This window comes from Colobus angolensis, unplaced genomic scaffold (assembly GCF_000951035.1).
Source record: "Colobus angolensis palliatus isolate OR3802 unplaced genomic scaffold, Cang.pa_1.0 Scaffold126, whole genome shotgun sequence".
Classification (NCBI taxonomy): Eukaryota; Metazoa; Chordata; class Mammalia; order Primates; family Cercopithecidae; genus Colobus; species Colobus angolensis.
The window spans coordinates 7,888,729-7,907,825 of NW_012113808.1; the positions used below are offsets into that span (position 1 = coordinate 7,888,729).

The following is a 19,097-nucleotide window of genomic DNA, read 5'->3' on the forward strand; positions in this document are numbered from 1 at the left end:
CGCCCTGTGCCCGCTGCAGCCCGAAACTGGCCACGGCCGGGAGTGGAGGGGACAGCGGGGATCGTGAGCTCCGACCCGAGCGAGCGGGTGCGTCCGCCTCAGAGTCCGCACCTGAAGGACATGGAGGTAAAGGACCCTGGAGAGGGACGCGGGGCTGGGCAGTGAGCGGGGTACCGGGCGCCCCTTCCCCGGGCGGCTGCCCCTGCTCTGAGCATGGAGCACGCGGCTCATCGCTGCTGCCAACTAGAAGGGCAAATGCCTGCTGTTCCGACGCCTCCTTGGCCAACTCCGGAGGATCATCCCTGGTCCCACCTAGGACACCCGAGTGGGCAGGCTGGGGTTGGTAAGGAAAGACCTCAGAGGGAGGGAAAAGGGCTTTCCCAGAGGCCCGGGTATTTTGGTTAGGAACTTAAATGCCTAAAAAAAAAAAAAAAAAAAAGTTAGTTGCAGCCAAGGTTCCTAAACGGGTAAACGTGTCAGCAAAAACTTTGCAAGAAGGCAGAAGCCCTTGAATCTGAAGAGATGAGTATTGAAAGGGAAACAGAACTGGCAACACGAGGCCAGCACGCCTTCGTGGGTCTGTGGGCTTCCCTTTTCGTTTTCGGAGTGGCATTTTAGAGAGTCCAGTTGTCCTCTTACTTCTGAAGTCCTTCCTGGGTCTGTCGCATCTTCTTGCATAACTTTCTGAAAAGTTCCCCTCACTGATCAGTCGAATGACATTATTTCTGATAAAACTTAAGACTCCCTTGGACACCCCTGCCTCTGAAGCTGTATGTCCCGAGGTATGCTGGCCACATATGCAGGCTGTGCCAGAGCGAGGCCCTGCACTTCTCTGCCTGCTGAGAGGAGGTCTGGGGACTTTCCTTGTTCTGTTCCAACCTCAGCAGAGGAACAGTTGGGTGTATTCCCCACATCCCTCTCTTCTGCACATCTTGAGGCTTCCCTGCATTTCCCCCTTGAAAATGACACCTGATATGTAGCCCTAAGTCAATCTTAGCAGGACCTGGGGCTTTTGAGAAGATGCTAATGTTAGCTTTAAAGGTAATTCCCACTCATATTCAAAAGGAAACCTGTGTTGCTCACTGACTGTGGTCAGTGCAATCAGGATTCACAATTAACCCCGCTATCTCTTCCCTGCTCCAGGCTCTGTGCCTGGGCCCTGGTGGTCTTTTTATTTTTTCTTTTGAGACAGAGTCTCATTCTGTTACCCAGGCTGGAGTGTAATGGCACAATCTCAGCTCACTGCAACCTCTGCCTCCCAGGCTCGAAGGATTCTCCCACCTCAGCCTCCCAAGTGGCTGGGACTACAGGTGTGTACCACCATGCCTAGCTAGCTCTAAATTTTTTTGTAGTGACAAGTTATCACTATATTGCCCATGAAGGTCTTGAACTCCTGGGCTCAAGTGATCCTCTAAGCCTTGGCTTCCCAAAGTGCTGGATTTGCAGGCATGAGCCACACCACTCCTGGTCCTGGTTGTCTTTTCTAAGCTAGACTCTGTGCTTGCCGGCAAAGCTTCATGACTTCTCTAAAGGGGCAATAAATTTGTACTTTAGAGAAATCACAGAGCTGTATCCAGGCATCCAGCCCAACCAGTTGTCTTCAAGGAACAGGGAATTACATTCAAGGAGACTTTATAGAGTGCAAGAACCACTGGAGTCTAAGATGGACCCTCCATAGAAACACTTGCAAGGCCAGGAAGCTCAGGCAGATTAGGGCTGGGGGTGAGGCACGCACACAGCGAAGCTCAGCAGGTGGTGTGCACACATCCACCCAAGATCACACAAGCACAGAACAACAGGGTTCTCTCTGAGCTGGCCACTGCTTCAGGGCAGAGGAGGGAAATGGCCCAGGCAACGCCCAGCTTCTTGGGTTGGGTGAAGGCTCCTTAAGATATTGTTTTAGAAGTGGCTTCCCTCTTCTGGAAGTGTACAAAGTACCTTAGGCCCCAGGCTGCAGGTTCACTATGATGTATGACCTGTCTAACCTCTTGAAGAAACAGATTGGAGATAAGAGGAAAGCAACTCTTAGACTTCAAGCAGGTTGCTACTGGAGGGCCAAATGCAAGTGTCAACTTTGTTCTAGGAAAACAAGGAGGGTCTCCTTCTACAGAGGCACTTTCTCCCCCCTCAGTTGAGAAAGGAATAGTGTATGGCAGAGGCGCTGAAACTATCAGCTGAGCAACTTCCTGTGTGGCTTAGGGGGTGGAGGGGATTGCAAAAAAAGAGAAGGCCCTCCCTTATCAAGATGTTTAGTAACTTATGCAGGATTCCACCAAGATACCAAAATGACTCTCGTGCTAGGATTTGGGAGGGATGCGGGAGGGAATCGCTCAGCCAGCCAGAAGCCTGACAAATCACCCTGCATCTATTGCAGGGTGTCAATTTATTGGTTGGACAGTGGCTGCTTTTGAAGTTTCTTTGTCAAAATGCCTGGGGGGGGGGGGACAAAAAAACAAAAAAAACCCTGCAACTGCTAGTGAAGAAAATAAAGAGGAAACCTAGGGGCCAGGGAAGTGACTATTCTTAGCCAGGAAGTAAACTTTTCATGGTGAAGCATGTTATGCAGGAGTGGGATTTGGGGGTTTCTGAAAATCTCAGAGTAAAACCCTCTTTTGAGAGGTGAAACTCACCTTTGGGACATGAAAGGGCTACTATATCTGGAAAGAAATGAAGTTATGTTACTTCTCGGTATTAGGAATCCAAACCAGACCAACAAGGGTTACTCAACATTCATTCTCTAAAGCTCATGTACCCATTGGAAGTCTTTGAGAAATCTTTTTTTAAAGTCACTGTTACCATTATCAACAACATCAATCATTACTTCAGCCCTCATAAAGCCCTCTGGAATAAACAAAGTATAGATGCCATCTGATCTCTGCCTTTTAAAAGCTCACAACCCAATAAAGGGAATGAGACTGACTATATCCTGTCATATATATAATCTTCAAATGCATCAGTGCCAGTTGAATACTGTTGCAGATCATGAGTTCTGCAGTTTAGACTAGATTAGGTTCAGAAGAAGCCTTGAAAGAAAGATGTAGGTGAGGAGGAGAAGGCATAAGGAATGGGCACAGGAAGGACATGCCAGCTTTGTCCAACCGGCTGGGAAGGAAGGTAGGAAAGCAGTAACAGAAAAAAATGAAAGTAATAAGATAAATCCAAGGTCACTGAGTATAGTAGATGCCCAGTTAAGTGGGTGAGTGGGAGCTGAAATCCAAGTCACTTGAAGGAAAAGGTTACTTTTTGTTCGTACAAAATCTCCTTGCCTAGTTGAGCCTCACACGGGTGGCTTTTTCTAATTCATGCAGAGGCCATCTGCAACCCTTGAAGGCCAGAGTTGTATGGCCCTGCATTCTGCTCCATGGACAGTAGGAAACTCTGAGAGGTGTTGAGGCAGCTGGCAGCAGTGATGTAGCAGGGATACAGCAAAAATGCCAGTTCATGGAGTGAGCAAGGGAACCAGGTGAGAAAGCATCTTTTTGAGTCCAGGTATATTCTGACTTCAGGATACAATAAGAATGGAGAAGGTGGAAAAAGAGTAAAGACCATGTGCTGGAAGGGAAGTCAGAAGTCACCAAGCTGCCCAGAAGAGTGAAGTTCTCTATGGTGCCAGGGAAAATGGCAGTACCAACTTTTATAGCTCCATACAACGCCTTCTGCAGGCAGGGATAGTCTCGTTGGTCTTTGAGTCTCCAGAATGAGCACAGTGCCTGGCGTATAGTCATATAATTTCTCAATAAAAGTTTGCTTGATAAACGATTAGCAGAAATAAGGAACTCCTTCCCCTCTCGGTCTGTAGCTCAAACGTCTCCACCTCTGGAAGCCTCTGTGATGCCCCCAGACTCTACAGCACTCTCAGAGCACTTTGCTCAAGCCACTATCAGACCACTAGGCAGAACTGGAACTGTCAGCCTCCCTGACTGTCACCCTGGAAGGCTCCTTGAGGGCAGGGGCCATGTCATATACATTTAGAGCCTAGTGGCATCAAGAAAGGCTTGTTGCATGAGCAAATATTGAAGATGGTAGAAAGATCACTTTTTTTTTTTTTTGTGACAAGCAGGGTTTAGATATGTTGGTTTTGATTATTCTAAGCAGAATGTCCACCACTCCCTAAGAAATACAAATCTGTTATGTTATAAATGTGATTCTCCTCTAGAAGAGATAATAGGTGATGTTATTGTGGATAGGAACCCAGAGGACAGAGGTGTGTAAAGAAGGAGCTGGAGGCGTAGGATGTCACATTTAAATTAATATTCTTGGTCGCTGAAATATAAATTGTGTGCACTGCCAATAGCCTGAGGTCACTTGAAAAAAAGTATAATTTTCACTAACTAAATCCTTTGTTCAACTAAATTGTAGGCACATCATGGCACTGAAAAAATCATGAATTTCTAACTTAGGTGGAGTCAATAAATGAATCATTTTCTCTGGGGTAACTGCAAATCTTTCCCAGATATTATTTGTCATTCATGGACCTACTCAGTATTTATTGGGCCCTTATTACATACCGGATCTTGTATTTTAAATGTTACTTAAAAATTGTGGAGCTCTCATGTCTTTTCATTCTCACAGACTGTCAGTATTACTATGATGAGAGTCTGTGTGTGTGTGCGTGCGTGTGTGTGTGTACATATTGGTGTATATGATGTGTTCGTTTTGTAACCTACTTTTTCATCCGTATCTTTTTACTTCAGTAAACATTTTCTACCACATTTTTTAAAATTATGGGCTAGGAGATAGAAGAGAAACATGTAACGAATCCAAGTCTTAAAAAGATTGTTTTGATATTTCACCGTGAAACACTAGGAGAAACACCCACAGCCTCGCTGTTTTTTGACCCACCCACCCTCTCCCTGAGCCATATGTTGGCTGCTGGTTGGAGCTGATGGGCCGTAATTAGGAATTGCACAGCGTCTAAAGCTAGAGTTTGGCTGGTGGACTTGTGGCATGCCAAAATACCCCACATTCTTCTCTGGCTCCCACGTGCTCTGTGGGACCCTCACTGTCACACTGGCCCCTACTCAGCAGATATCTTCCATTTGTTGGACTGCGACGACAGGGGGAATTTGGGGAGTGAGACTTTAAGGGCCCAGCCCAGTCCCTATCACAGGAGGGGGTGAGTGTGCATTCCTGGAAAGGAGTCGGGTTTCAGAGCCTGATCCGCAGCGTGGCTCCTCACAGCACGGCCAGCCAGAGCTTGGCGCGCGCGGTTCCGTGGGAAATCTGAACACTGGCGGCTCAGCAGCCCGGTAATCTTATCAGGGCCGCAAGAGAAAGCATTTTGGTTCCAGAGAAATCTGAAAGCAGCTCCGCTTTCCTCCAGTAATAATATTTAAGTCTGTGGAGCCAGCCTGACCACCCCTATTCAACTCATTAGAATCTAAAAATCTCAGAGCTCTGGGTGAAATAAAACAATTTTTAACTGCCCTCTGCCATAAGGTAAAGGGACAAACCAACTCACCAAGCGGTATCCTGAGGATATAGGCACTATTGGACTTTGGGAAAGCCAACAGCTTGCAATTTTTCTCTTACCTGAGGAGTAGTTCAGCCCAAGCCTTCAGAAGTAAGACAGAAGGACGGTTCTTGTAGTATCAAAGTTTCAGTAATGCTTCGGACACAGGATGAACACTGAGTTGCCACCATCGACAGGATTGCCCTAGGAATCTCCTGAAGCTCATCATCAGAGCCAGACCCGAATGAACACTCTCCTGGTTCTTTGGTCTTCTGGGCAGTCAGCCTGCCATTTTTTTTCCTTTGGGGCTTCCTGAATACCTGTCTCCTGGGAATGGTGGAAACAGATGGCTAAGGCCGTGAGGCTCACCCTGTAGAGCCATTTATTTGGATGGATCAAATCCTATTCCATGGGAAGGGCCTCCAGCCAGTGCAATTCCAAATCCCAATGACTCCCTAAGAGGGGTGCAGGGCCCTTACCTCTGTAAGAGACCCCTCTGAGTTGCCATTAGAGTCTATCTTTAATGAATAGTATTAGAAGCCTCCAAGCTGGAGCTGTCAGATGGGGGGGGCACTGAGAAATTCTGGACATTAGAACAGACATTATCCCCAGCGAAGAATTCAAGTCAGCATCATAGATGTCTCCAGCCCTTTGTTTTGAACCTGTTTGTACCATGCCAGGGCCAACCTCCTGGCCTCAGGATAGCAATCACTACTCTTTCCCAGGCTGAATCTTTTATCATTAATCGTTAATGATTCACAGCCTGCCAGGCACTAGCTGCTGCTGCTTCTTCTTCTTCTTCTTTTTCTTTTTTTTTTTTTTTTTTGAGACGGAGTTTTTCTCTTGTTTCCTGGGCTACAGTGCAATGGCACGATCTCAGCTCACTGCAGCCTCCTCCTGGGTTTAGGTGATTCTCCTGCCTCAGCCTCCCAAGTAGCTGGGATTACAGGCATGCACCACCATACCCGGCTAATTTTGTATTTTAGTAAAGACGAGGTTTCACCATGTTGATCAGGCTGGTCTTGAACTTCTGACCTCAGGTAATCCACCCACTTCAGCCTCCCGAAGTGCTGGGATTACAGGTGTGAGCCACCACGCCTGGGCCATGCACTAGCTTTTTAGTTGGATTCAGTAAGCACACACTGAGCCCTTACTGCCTGCCAGGCACTGTGGATCTAAAGGGGAACATATCTACCAGCTTGCTGACCTTTGAAGAACTTGCAGTCTAAGAGGGGAGACAAACACCTAAACAGATTATTGCAGAGCAGGGATGAGAGCTTACACACACAGAGGAGGGACATCAGCCTGGGGCTCAGGGAAGGCTTCCTGCTAAAAATAATTTCTGAGTTGAATCTTGAGGGGTGAGTAAGAGTTAACCAAGGGCAGAAAATTGGGAAGAGCATTCCAATCAGAGAGAGTGACAAGAGCAAAGCTACTGGTGCAAGAAACAGCATGGTGTGCATGGGAGATAATAAGTAGTTCATCCCTGGAGGATAAAGCAAGATAAAGATATTTGAGGACTAGGTGGGGAGTACAGGAAATGTAAGTTGCAGTTCCTGCCCTAAAAGGAGCTCTCTTCTATTTGGGGAAACAAGGTATACCCAAATGACATGACATAAAAACATGCAAGATAGAATCTTGATAAGTTCTAAGGTACGTGGGTGTTCAAAAGCTCCTCTAATACAAGGTAGAGAAAACTGGCTTCCTGTGCTGGGGATTCCTCTACAAGTGCTGCTCTTCCCCCACCTCCTGGCAGCCCTAGGGTGCAGAACACACAGGAGACCTCAATCTAATGGTGGCCACGTGTCTGCCTGGGGCCTGCCCCAAATGCTCCAGCTAGAGAAGTTGATTTGAAGTAGGCTCCAGGTCCCAAGGGAATGCCTTTGGTCAAGCTCACCAAAGCCACCCCAAGTCCTCCTACCTTCTCTGACAGAAAGAGGGCTCTAGGAATAGACCATACACACACGCATACACCTCTCCTCTGTTCCCACTCACACCTCCACCTGCAGCCCCGCTCATTCCTTCCACTATGGCCACACACCCTGTACACCCCCTGAAAAGCCAGCGTGTCTCCTGCTTGCTCAGAGGCAACGAAGGGATGCACCAGGGTGGACTGTAGAGCAGCAGCCAACCACATGCATCAGCCCCAACCCAGTAAGCAGTGCCACTGGGCCTTGTGGCTGCTATTGCACAATCCAGACACCCACGCCACAGGTCACAGAGCATTTGCATCTCACAATGTGCCGCGGCAGGTTTTGGGCCTCCTCTGAGCCTCCCCACTAGACCCTAGGCCTTCAATAGTTCATTCCCAACACATGAGCTAAACATACACTTTTCCCACCCTGCTGGGCCATCCACCATGACCTCCATATCTGAAGCATATTCCCAGGCCTCAGGTTCCTGGCTTGTCATGCTTTAGAGATGTTTTGATGAATAATGGGAAATTCATTTCTGAGCAGCCACACCAATGTCAGTGTGGGAGAGACCTAAAGCTTGTTGTCATGGTAATTACTACCACTTGTTGAATGCCTACTATATATAGATTCTGTGCACAAATTCATTTTTTTAATCTTCATAAAGTCGTATTATGTCAGTCTTCTAGGAAAGGATGCTGAGGCTTTGAGACGCTTAAATAATGTGCCCAGGGTCTAGAAGGTAATTACCAACCTTCTAACATTTGAACCTACCCTATCGAGTGGGATCCTGTGACCCCTGTTCTTCCTCTTGCTCTGGAGAAACTCTGGCTTCCCCCACAGCCCCTGTGTGGGCTCTCAGGGAGACAACATGCCCCTCAGCCTGGCCAGTCTTCCTCCAGCTCAGGCCAGGCCACGGTGGAGGCCAGCCAGCTCAAGGCTTGGCGCTTGCAAGGCCTGGCACAGGTTTACGCTGAGCCCTCCTCTGCACAGCTAAAAGACTTCTGAAAGGCTCCAGTTGTGTCTGTGGGTGAAACTGCTGCCCATACCTAAAGCAAAACAGGAAGATTTTTCCAAATTCATTTTTGGGACTTTGGAGTTTTGAGAGCAAGAAAGAACCATAGCAATTTCTTCCATCCCCTTCATTTTAAAGATGAGGAAATTGAGCATACTTAAAGTCAGTTAGTAGCCAAGTCAAGAGTTAAAACCAAGGTCCTGGGTGGGCGTGGTGGCTCACGCCTGTAATCTCAGCACTTTGGGAGGCTGAGGTGGGCGGATCACGAGGTCAGGAGATCGAGACCATCCTGGCTGACACGGTGAAACCCTGTCTCTACTAAAAATACAAAAAACTACCCGGGCGCGGTGGTAGGCACCTGTAGTTCCAGCTACTCAGGAGGCTGAGGCAGGAGAATAGCGTGAACCCGGGAGGCGGAACTTGCAGTGAGTCGAGATTGCACCACTGCACTCCAGCCTGGGTGACAGAGCGAGACTCTGTCTCAAAACAAACAAACGAAAAGCAAAAACAAAAAAACAAAAAACAAAAAAAAAAGGTCTTCTGACTCCCAGCACACTAGGGCGCCTTTGATCTATCTGTTTAAATGGACTCATAAATAATGACTTTATTGACTTCGCATTTCTGTGTATTGTCTTCTTGGCTCTCTGAAGTCCTCCACACAGTAGTGCTCAGCTCTCTAGGTCTTCCCTAGCAAGGACCACTATCTGTGGGGATAGGGTGGGTAGGGAGAAGAACCGTTTTCATTCTCATTGTTTGTTTTTTCTTTGTTTGTTTGTTTTGAAACGGAGTCTTGCTCTGTCTCCCAGGCTGGAGTGCAACGATGCAATCTCGGCTCACTGCAACCTCCACCTCCCCAGTTCAAACGATTCTCCTGCCTCAGCCTCCCAAGTAGCAGGGATTACAGGTGCCTGCCACTGTGCTCACTGTGCTAATTTTTGTATTTTTTAGTAGAGATGGGGTTTCACCATGTTGGCCAGGCTGATCTCAAACTCCTGACCTCAGGTGATCCACCTGCCTCAGCCTCCCAGAGTGCTGGGATTACAGGCATGAGCCGCCATGCCCAGCCCATTCTCATTGTTTTAACAAATGCCAAGAGACCCAGAGCTGAGGCTAGGAGGGCCCAGCTACCCTAGCTGCAGCGCCATGCCTTGTTCTACTAGGCTTACTTTCTCAGATGCCCTCAAGGGGTCTTTCTGGGAGAGCCCCTTGGCCCCTGTTGTCCAGTCATGCCTGAATCCCCTCACAAAGGCCTGAATTTAAGTGCTGGAGAGGATAAGAAAAAGGATGATTCCCAATGCTTGGTTTCCTTGTGGAAACAAATGGGAGACTCAAAGAGATGCCTGGCACTCCAGGCTGCTATAGAGTGCGGAAATGCCCAGGTGGAGAATATGATGCCATTGGAGTTGGCAGGTGTATGAGTTTGCAAGGGCTGCTGCCATAACAGATTACCACAAACTGGGCGACTGAAAACAACAGAAATGTCTTCTCTCATGGTTCTGGAGGCCAGATGTCTAAAAGCAAGGTGTCAGCAGGATCTCATTCCACACTAAGGCTCAAGGGGCAGCTCCATTCCATGTTTCTTTTGGCCCCTGGTAGTTGCCAGCTTCCTTGACTTGTGGCCACGTCACTCCAGTCTTTGCCTTATCTTTGCCGCACCTTCTTCTCTGTGTGTCTCTTATAAGGACCTGTGTCATTGGATCAGGACCTACGTTAATAAGCCAGAACAATCTCTTCATCTCAAAATTGGTAACTACCTCTGCTAAGACTGTTTTTGCACATAAGGTAACATTCACAGGTTCCAGGGATTGGGAAGTGAGCATATGTTTTGTTTGTTTTTTTTTTTCTCAAGGCACGGTCTTGCTCTGTTGCCCAGGCTGGAGTGCAGTGGCATAATCATGGTTCACTGCAGCCTCAACCTTCCAGGGCTTAAGTGATCCTCTCACCTCATCCTCCTAAGTAGCTGGGACTATAGGCATGCACCACCACACCCAGGTGATTTTTGTATTTTTAATAGAGACGAGGTCTCACTATGTTGCCCAGACTGGTCTCGAACTCTTAGACTCAAGTGATCCTCCCACCACAGCCTCCTGAAGCGCTGGGATTACAGGTGTGAGACACTGTGCCTGTCCAGGAAATGATCATATCTTTTAGGGGGTAACTACTCACCCCACTATCACAGGCAACATGTTATCCATATAGAGGTAAAGGGCTTGGGGATTGGTGGAGTGAATCCTGGGTTGTTGTTAAGCTATATTATAACCACCCCACGAGCCCCCACTAGTGCCTTGGGTGCAAATTACCAAGGATATTTATTGACACCTGTTGTGTGACTAATTTCCTGCCTCTTAGGTAGCCCGTATACACAGCTGTGTCATCCATACCCCTAGTGGCTTGGGTCTCAGCTATAATTCTCTGTTCAGAGAGCTGCAGTTGGGAGGGAAAGTCTGTCTCTAGTCCGCCATGGAGCGTTTCCATGAAGCCATGAGGATCACCCCCAACTCATCTGGTCCCTTTTCAGGGAGATAACTACAGTGTAAGCAGGCTGGAAAGAGCCACTCAAGATTATCTAGGATCACCACCACCATTGTAAAGGATCATGCCTAGCAAGATTATAAAATCCTATTCTCACATATCTTATTCTTTCATTCATCCCTTCATTCATTTATTTAGAGACATGTACCAAGAAGCTACCAAATGCGAATTAATAAGACCTATCCTGGCCAGGTGCCATGGTTCACACCTGTAATCCCAGCACTTTGGGAGGCCCAGGAGGGTGGATCACCTGAGGTCGGGAGTTCGAGACCACCCTGATCAACACGGAGAAACCCCATCTCTACTAAAAATACAAAATTAGCCGGGCATGGTGGTGCATGCCTGTAATCCCAGATACTTGGGAGGCTGAGGCAGGAGAATCGCTTGAACCTGGGAGGCAGAGGTTGCGGTGAGCTGAGATCACGCCATTGCACTCCAGCCTGGTCAACCAAAGTAAAACTCTGTCTTAAAAAAATAACAATAATAAGACACAATCCTTGCCCTCAAGATCCATACAGTCTGAAGGTAAAGAGGGACATAAATGAAAGAAATAACTACAGAACAGTGTGACTGGTTCTGAAAAGGCAGTGAGTAAATGGTCCTGTTTCATAAATAACAGGACAAGCTAGTGTTGCTGTAACCATGCCACAATCTTAGTGGCTGAAAACAACAAAGGTGTACTTTTCACGTCTGCGGCAAGTCTGTTGAGGGTTGGCTGGGCTCTGCTCTCGGTCATTGCTTGTCCTCCCTCTGAGACCTAAGCTGTGGGAGCAGTTACCCCTTTGCTGACTGTCATGGCAGAAGGAAGGAAAGTTCTGGAGGACTCGCACCGGGCATTAAATGCTCTCTCTTGGAAGGTTCCTAACTATCCACGTGGCTCCACTTAACCACAGGGGCAGAAAGTACCATCCACTCATGGACTCCAAATGATGAGAGCTAGAAGTACTTCACAAACATTGTTAGTGGCCTGGTGGAGTCTTAGGAGCCTTCACAAAGCAGGCGATCTTTGAGCTGTGTCTGGAAGTAAAACTGTGTCTTTCAGGCTAACAAGGGGGGAAAAGCTGAGGGAGAAAGCGTTTATCTGCACCACTCAGGGCTCATTCACTTGAGTCTTACACAGCTTTTGTGGTCGGAGATGTTCTTGCAGATTGAAATGAAAACTGCTTCACAAGCACAAATAATGTTTTCAATGATGTCAACTGTTCTTCGTGCTTTGGGGGTGATTGAGAGAGGCAAGTAGGTTTGAACCAGAAGCTGGGGGTGCAGATATGCAGGAAAATATATCAGAGAAATGTAAACATAAACCATTAAGGGCCCCTGTTTAGACTGTTTCTCAAGCCTCTTAGCCCTGGAACAGCCAATTCCATGGACCAGGCCTCCAGGAGTTACAGCTTATAGCCTAGGCGGCTCCTGGGAGGTGGACGTCTTTATTCCTATGTGAGCAGCATAGAATTGTCCACACACCTTTTGACTGGAACGCCCTCCTCCTTGGTGAAAGGGAATCTATGCCTTTTTTCTACATGTAGTTACATAACACTTAGAATCACCATTCTTTCCCATAAGCCGTGTACATAAGCCCTACCTTTTGTCCCTAAGGAAGGAGTTGGTGAAAGCCTGTGAGTAACACTGGAATTAGGCAGTAGAAGTTGAAGACATGGTAGCAACAGACTGGCCTCTGCTCCCTTAAGGCTTTCTTTGCCTCATTATTGAATTTGTAATAGACCAAGGGGGATGCCATGCAGAGAAAGACCATCAATCCTGTGTTTTAGGTTCAGGGTCAGTTACTAGCCTCAGGATCCCGATCAGTTCCCCCCTCTGTAAAACTGACACCTGCTTTACCTACTTTCCAGGGTTATTTTGAAAAGGAAGTAAGATCATGCATGTAATAAATATCTTATGAAAGTACCTTGAAACGTTCAATTATTTCACAAATGCATGATGGTGCTGTTATTAGTATGTATTAAACCGATATTGTGAAAAATTGTAACAATCCTGAGTGTATCTTCTGTAAGAAAGCACTGGCACTCTCTGTGCCTAGTGGAAGGTGGCAGAAGGAAAGGCAAAGAGGGTGGCATTGGTGCATATGAGCAAAGTGAACCTTTCCAATATAGGACAAAGAGGCTTTTTATAGCATAAAGGAAGTTCTAAGCTGTGCAACAGTAATAGGAAAAATACTTTACACTTCTACCACACTTTATTTTCAAAATACTTTCCCGTATCTGGTCAGCTAAACTATAAGCTCTGCAAATCCCCATCATAGGTCCTAACAGCCTGTGATGAGCATAATGTATGTTCAACACATCCTGTGAGTAGATGCAGGAATGCAGGCTTCATATGCCTCATGGGGAGGCAGCGCAATAACTTAAGGGCTAAGAGCACAGAGAGCCATATGGCTGGGTTTGAGTTTGGCTTTGCCATTTACTGGCTTGTGACCTTTCCGTGGCTTGGTTTTTCCATTTGTAAAATGGAAATAATGATAACACCTACCTGATAGGGTTGTTATGAGGTGTAAATGAGTTAGCGGTTGTGTAAAGTGCTTAGTGCCTGGTACACATTAGGTGTAATGTAATTGTTTATTGATTAAGGAAAGAGGCTTTTATAATCATTTAGAAGAGAACAGCCTCTGTGTTTTTGGTGCAGCTCTGACTGGGACACGGGATGGACAAGAGGACGTCTGAAGTTCTCCTCCAGCCTGAGAGTTTCACAGAGGGGTGTTTACTGCATCCTGCATGCAAAACTCTGCCGGTAAATCTCTGTAGGAGGCTGGGTCTTGGGGGCAATGCTGGAACAATATCCCACATAAATCCATACTAGAACCGGGGAGACTAGGGGAGCCTTGGGCATAGAATAGCAAATCCAAGTGTCAGGCTTGTGGGCAGCCAAGACCTGCAAGAAAAAGGGAGTCTCCTTGGCTCAAGAAATACATTTCAGCTGGGCACGGTGGCTCACACCTGTAATCCCGGCACTTTGGGAGGCCCAGACAGACCGATCACCTGAGGTCAGGAGTTTAAGACCAGTCTGACCAACATGGAGAAACCCCGTCTCTACTAAAAATACAAAATTACCTGGGCGTGGTGGCGTGCACCTGTAATCCCAGCTACTCGAGAGGCTGAGACAAGAGAATTGCTTGAACCTGGGAGGCAGAAGTTGCAGTGAGCCAAGATCGCAGCACTGCACTCCATCCTGGACAACAAGAGTGAAACTCTGTCTCAAAAAATAATAATAATAATTAAATAAATAAATAAATTTCAAAGAAAGGGAGGGAAGGAGAGTAGATAGCAAGCGTATTTTGTGAGTTCACCGTGGTAGATGAGTGAGAGGAGGAGGTAAGAAATGGGAAGGAGAGCAGTCTGGAGTAGAGTTTCCCTTCCACTTCCTCCCCTCACATACCTGGGCTGCCTGTACCCTGACAATTCCTTACCTTTCACACCTCTGTGGGGAGGCCCCTGCCATGGAGCTGAACAGCATGGGATTCGGAGGCTGCTAAAACAGCTGCAAGGATTGAACAGTAGGAGGCTAAGCATTCAAACCAGAGCCCCTCTCCCTATCTAAGCTGACATCAGTCCTGATCTTTCCAACTGGGCTTAAGGAGTTGAGTGCTTTCCTATGCCAACAAGGGTATTCTGATTTCTCATGTGGTCACGTTACTTGTATTACAAAGGATTTTTTGACAAGATGTATTCAGTGCAGGTTGAACTACCTTGCCCAAAGTATTTTGATTAAGGACCCCAGGTCTTTCCTGAAGAAAGTCTCCAGTGGCAGGCCACAGGGCTCTATCCTTAGCCCTGATTGTTAAACATTTTTGTTAATGACTTGGATGAAAAATAGAAAGAATCCAGATGACCCACAGCTGGGACAGTTGATATGCTACGTGACATACTCAAGTTCAAAATGATTTATATAGGATGGGATGCTAGGCCAAAACCAACATAACAAAATTAAACAGGGATGAATGTAAAATCCTCTGCTTAACTTTAGGAAAATTTCATGCACCAGCATAGGACAGACCTGGCTTAGAAATATGCATGCATTTGTTCCACAAATATTTATTGGGCCTACTGTATGAGAGATGCTGTCTAGATTCCTGGAGGGAGTGAAATATAAAGACAGTATCTCAATAAGCTGGTAGTTTAGTACTGGTGGTGCCAAGAGATAAGATGTGTCCCCAGATAAAGCAGGGCACAGGATATGCTAAAGTATTATATAAGGAACAAGACCATGAGGCTGGGGAATTTCACAGAGAAAGAACATTCTCAACTTGTGCAACTGAAGAAGGCTTCTTGGGAGAGGGTGACATCAGAGTGGCCACCAAAAACTAGGAAGAATTTTTTTTAAACAGGTGTTAGTAATGAAGGGGCAAAGAAAGGGATGGTGGTGAGAAGCTAGTGTAATGAGAAGAAATGAAGGAGGCCCATGGGAAACTGTGAATGCCCTAAGTGACCAGGGTGGAGGACCTCTTAACCCACATGTGTGGGTGTGGGTGCACATGTGTGTGCACAGCGGATGGGGAGTGGGAGGGTAAACACTGTTGGAAGGACTGGATGCAATGAGGTGGTGCACACACTAGGGAGACAGCACTGATGCTGCCTACTTCCCTCAGTCTATAATGAAGGTCCTTGCAGAGTGGGGCTCACGCGATGGAAGGAGCACTGGAGGGCCATTGATTAATCTAGAAGCCGAAATACCAGTTGAGAGGCCAAGGCACCGCTGAAAGGTGGCCTTGAGAATGGAAAGGCAATGAAGCTGTGAAACCAGCTGCGGGAAGAATCCACAGTGTAGAGTTGGTATTTGGTTGGAGACTGTCACAGGGGCAGAGTCAGAGAGAAAGCGATCAGAATGACTGCATTGTCCATCTAGGAGCATGGAGAATTTTACTGGTTAGGGGTGCGGAAGAGGCTGAGTTTTGGCGGAGGCATTGACAGGACACCCCGTTGGAAATTCAGAAGTGGAGTTTGGAGGGTTTGGGCTGAGGCGCAGCTGGGTGGTCATCTGCGCAGCAGTGGTTCACCGCAGGCCTGGGTAGTGAGCGGCGGCTATAAGGAGAGAAGCAGGCCAAGGACAGCTCGGGACAGCCCTCACATTTGAGGAATGCCAAGAAGACTGAGGACAGTGAAAGAGGGCTTGGGAGTTATAGCCGACCATAAGCTAACACTTTTCTAAAAGAAAAAGAAGAAGAAAAAGAAGTAGAAAGACTCAATTTTGTGTGAGACATAGAGTTTCTTTTTTTTTCTTTTTCTTTTTATATTACTTTAAATTCCAGGATGCATGCGTGCAGGTTTATTACATAGGTATACATGTGCCATGGTGGTTTGCTGCAATTATCAACCCGTCATCTAGGTTTTAAGCCCCACATGCCATAGCTGTTTGTCCTGATGCTCGAGTTTCTAATCCTGCCTAGGCGTTCTCCCCAGGACTCTCCTTTGTGTGACCCCCTCCTTTCCAGAGCTCTTTCTCAAGCTCAGGGAATGGACGCCTCAAGAGAAATAGGATCCTCGGAACTTCCGGGGCATAGCCCGAAAGCTGGGGTAGTGGTAGCCAAGTAGAGAAGCAAGTAGAGGCCGGTGTGGTGGCTCACTGTAATCCCAGCACTTTGGGAGGACAAGGAGGGTGGATCACCTGAGGTCAGGAGTTAGAGACCAGCCTGACCAACATGGTGAAACCCCTTATCTCTACTAAAAATACAAAAAACTACCCGGGCGCGGTGGTAGGCACCTGTAGTTCCAGCTACTCAGGAGGCTGAGGCAGGAGAATAGCGTGAACCCGGGAGGCGGAACTTGCAGTGAGTCGAGATTGCACCACTGCACTCCAGCCTGGGTGACAGAGCGAGACTCTGTCTCAAAACAAACAAACGAAAAGCAAAAACAAAAAAGCAAAAACAAAAAAACAAAAAACAAAAAAAAAAGGTCTTCTGACTCCCAGCACACTAGGGCGCCTTTGATCTATCTGTTTAAATGGACTCATAAATAATGACTTTATTGACTTCGCATTTCTGTGTATTGTCTTCTTGGCTCTCTGAAGTCCTCCACACAGTAGTGCTCAGCTCTCTAGGTCTTCCCTAGCAAGGACCACTATCTGTGGGGATAGGGTGGGTAGGGAGAAGAACCGTTTTCATTCTCATTGTTTGTTTTTTCTTTGTTTGTTTGTTTTGAAACGGAGTCTTGCTCTGTCTCCCAGGCTGGAGTGCAACGATGCAATCTCGGCTCACTGCAACCTCCACCTCCCCAGTTCAAACGATTCTCCTGCCTCAGCCTCCCAAGTAGCAGGGATTACAGGTGCCTGCCACTGTGCTCACTGTGCTAATTTTTGTATTTTTTAGTAGAGATGGGGTTTCACCATGTTGGCCAGGCTGATCTCAAACTCCTGACCTCAGGTGATCCACCTGCCTCAGCCTCCCAGAGTGCTGGGATTACAGGCATGAGCCGCCATGCCCAGCCCATTCTCATTGTTTTAACAAATGCCAAGAGACCCAGAGCTGAGGCTAGGAGGGCCCAGCTACCCTAGCTGCAGCGCCATGCCTTGTTCTACTAGGCTTACTTTCTCAGATGCCCTCAAGGGGTCTTTCTGGGAGAGCCCCTTGGCCCCTGTTGTCCAGTCATGCCTGAATCCCCTCACAAAGGCCTGAATTTAAGTGCTGGAGAGGATAAGAAAAAGGATGATTCCCAATGCTTGGTTTCCTTGTGGAAACAAATGGGAGACTCAAAGAGATGCCTGGCACTCCAGGCTGCTATAGAGTGCGGAAATGCCCAGGTGGAGAATATGATGCCATTGGAGTTGGCAGGTGTATGAGTTTGCAAGGGCTGCTGCCATAACAGATTACCACAAACTGGGCGACTGAAAACAACAGAAATGTCTTCTCTCATGGTTCTGGAGGCCAGATGTCTAAAAGCAAGGTGTCAGCAGGATCTCATTCCACACTAAGGCTCAAGGGGCAGCTCCATTCCATGTTTCTTTTGGCCCCTGGTGGTTGCCAGCTTCCTTGACTTGTGGCCACGTCACTCCAGTCTTTGCCTTATCTTTGCCGCACCTTCTTCTCTGTGTGTCTCTTATAAGGACCTGTGTCATTGGATCAGGACCTACGTTAATAAGCCAGAACAATCTCTTCATCTCAAAATTGGTAACTACCTCTGCTAAGACTGTTTTTGCACATAAGGTAACATTCACAGGTTCCAGGGATTGGGAAGTGAGCATATGTTTTGTTTGTTTTTTTTTTTCTCAAGGCACGGTCTTGCTCTGTTGCCCAGGCTGGAGTGCAGTGGCATAATCATGGTTCACTGCAGCCTCAACCTTCCAGGGCTTAAGTGATCCTCTCACCTCATCCTCCTAAGTAGCTGGGACTATAGGCATGCACCACCACACCCAGGTGATTTTTGTATTTTTAATAGAGACGAGGTCTCACTATGTTGCCCAGACTGGTCTCGAACTCTTAGACTCAAGTGATCCTCCCACCACAGCCTCCTGAAGCGCTGGGATTACAGGTGTGAGACACTGTGCCTGTCCAGGAAATGATCATATCTTTTAGGGGGTCACTACTCACCCCACTATCACAGGCAACATGTTATCCATATAGAGGTAAAGGGCTTGGGGATTGGTGGAGTGAATCCTGGGTTGTTGTTAAGCTATATTATAACCACCCCACGAGCCCCCACTAGTGCCTTGGGTGCAAATTACCAAGGATATTTATTGACACCTGTTGTGTGACTAATTTCCTGCCTCTTAGGTAGCCCGTATACACAGCTGTGTCATCCATACCCCTAGTGGCTTGGGTCTCAGCTATAATTCTCTGTTCAGAGAGCTGCAGTTGGGAGGGAAAGTCTGTCTCTAGTCCGCCATGGAGCGTTTCCATGAAGCCATGAGGATCACCCCCAACTCATCTGGTCCCTTTTCAGGGAGATGACTACAGTGTAAGCAGGCTGGAAAGAGCCACTCAAGATTATCTAGGATCACCACCACCATTGTAAAGGATCATGCCTAGCAAGATTATAAAATCCTATTCTCACATATCTTATTCTTTCATTCATCCCTTCATTCATTTATTTAGAGACATGTACCAAGAAGCTACCAAATGCGAATTAATAAGACCTATCCTGGCCAGGTGCCATGGTTCACACCTGTAATCCCAGCACTTTGGGAGGCCCAGGAGGGTGGATCACCTGAGGTCGGGAGTTCGAGACCACCCTGATCAACA

General features: G+C 47.3%; 1 protein-coding gene across 3 annotated transcripts in view; it reads left to right on the forward strand.

Annotated features, from left to right (window-relative positions):
• Window positions 1–6: 6 nt before the first annotated feature.
• The window catches only part of RCSD1 (RCSD domain containing 1), a 79,058-nt gene continuing 59,967 nt past the window's right edge, over window positions 7–19,097 (forward strand). For all 3 annotated transcript variants that reach the window (XM_011933397.1, XM_011933395.1, XM_011933396.1), the window contains exon 1: window positions 7–126. In XM_011933397.1, the coding sequence (XP_011788787.1) occupies window positions 121–126 (6 nt within the window). In that variant the 5' untranslated portion in view covers window positions 7–120. The remainder of the gene's footprint in view (window positions 127–19,097) is intronic.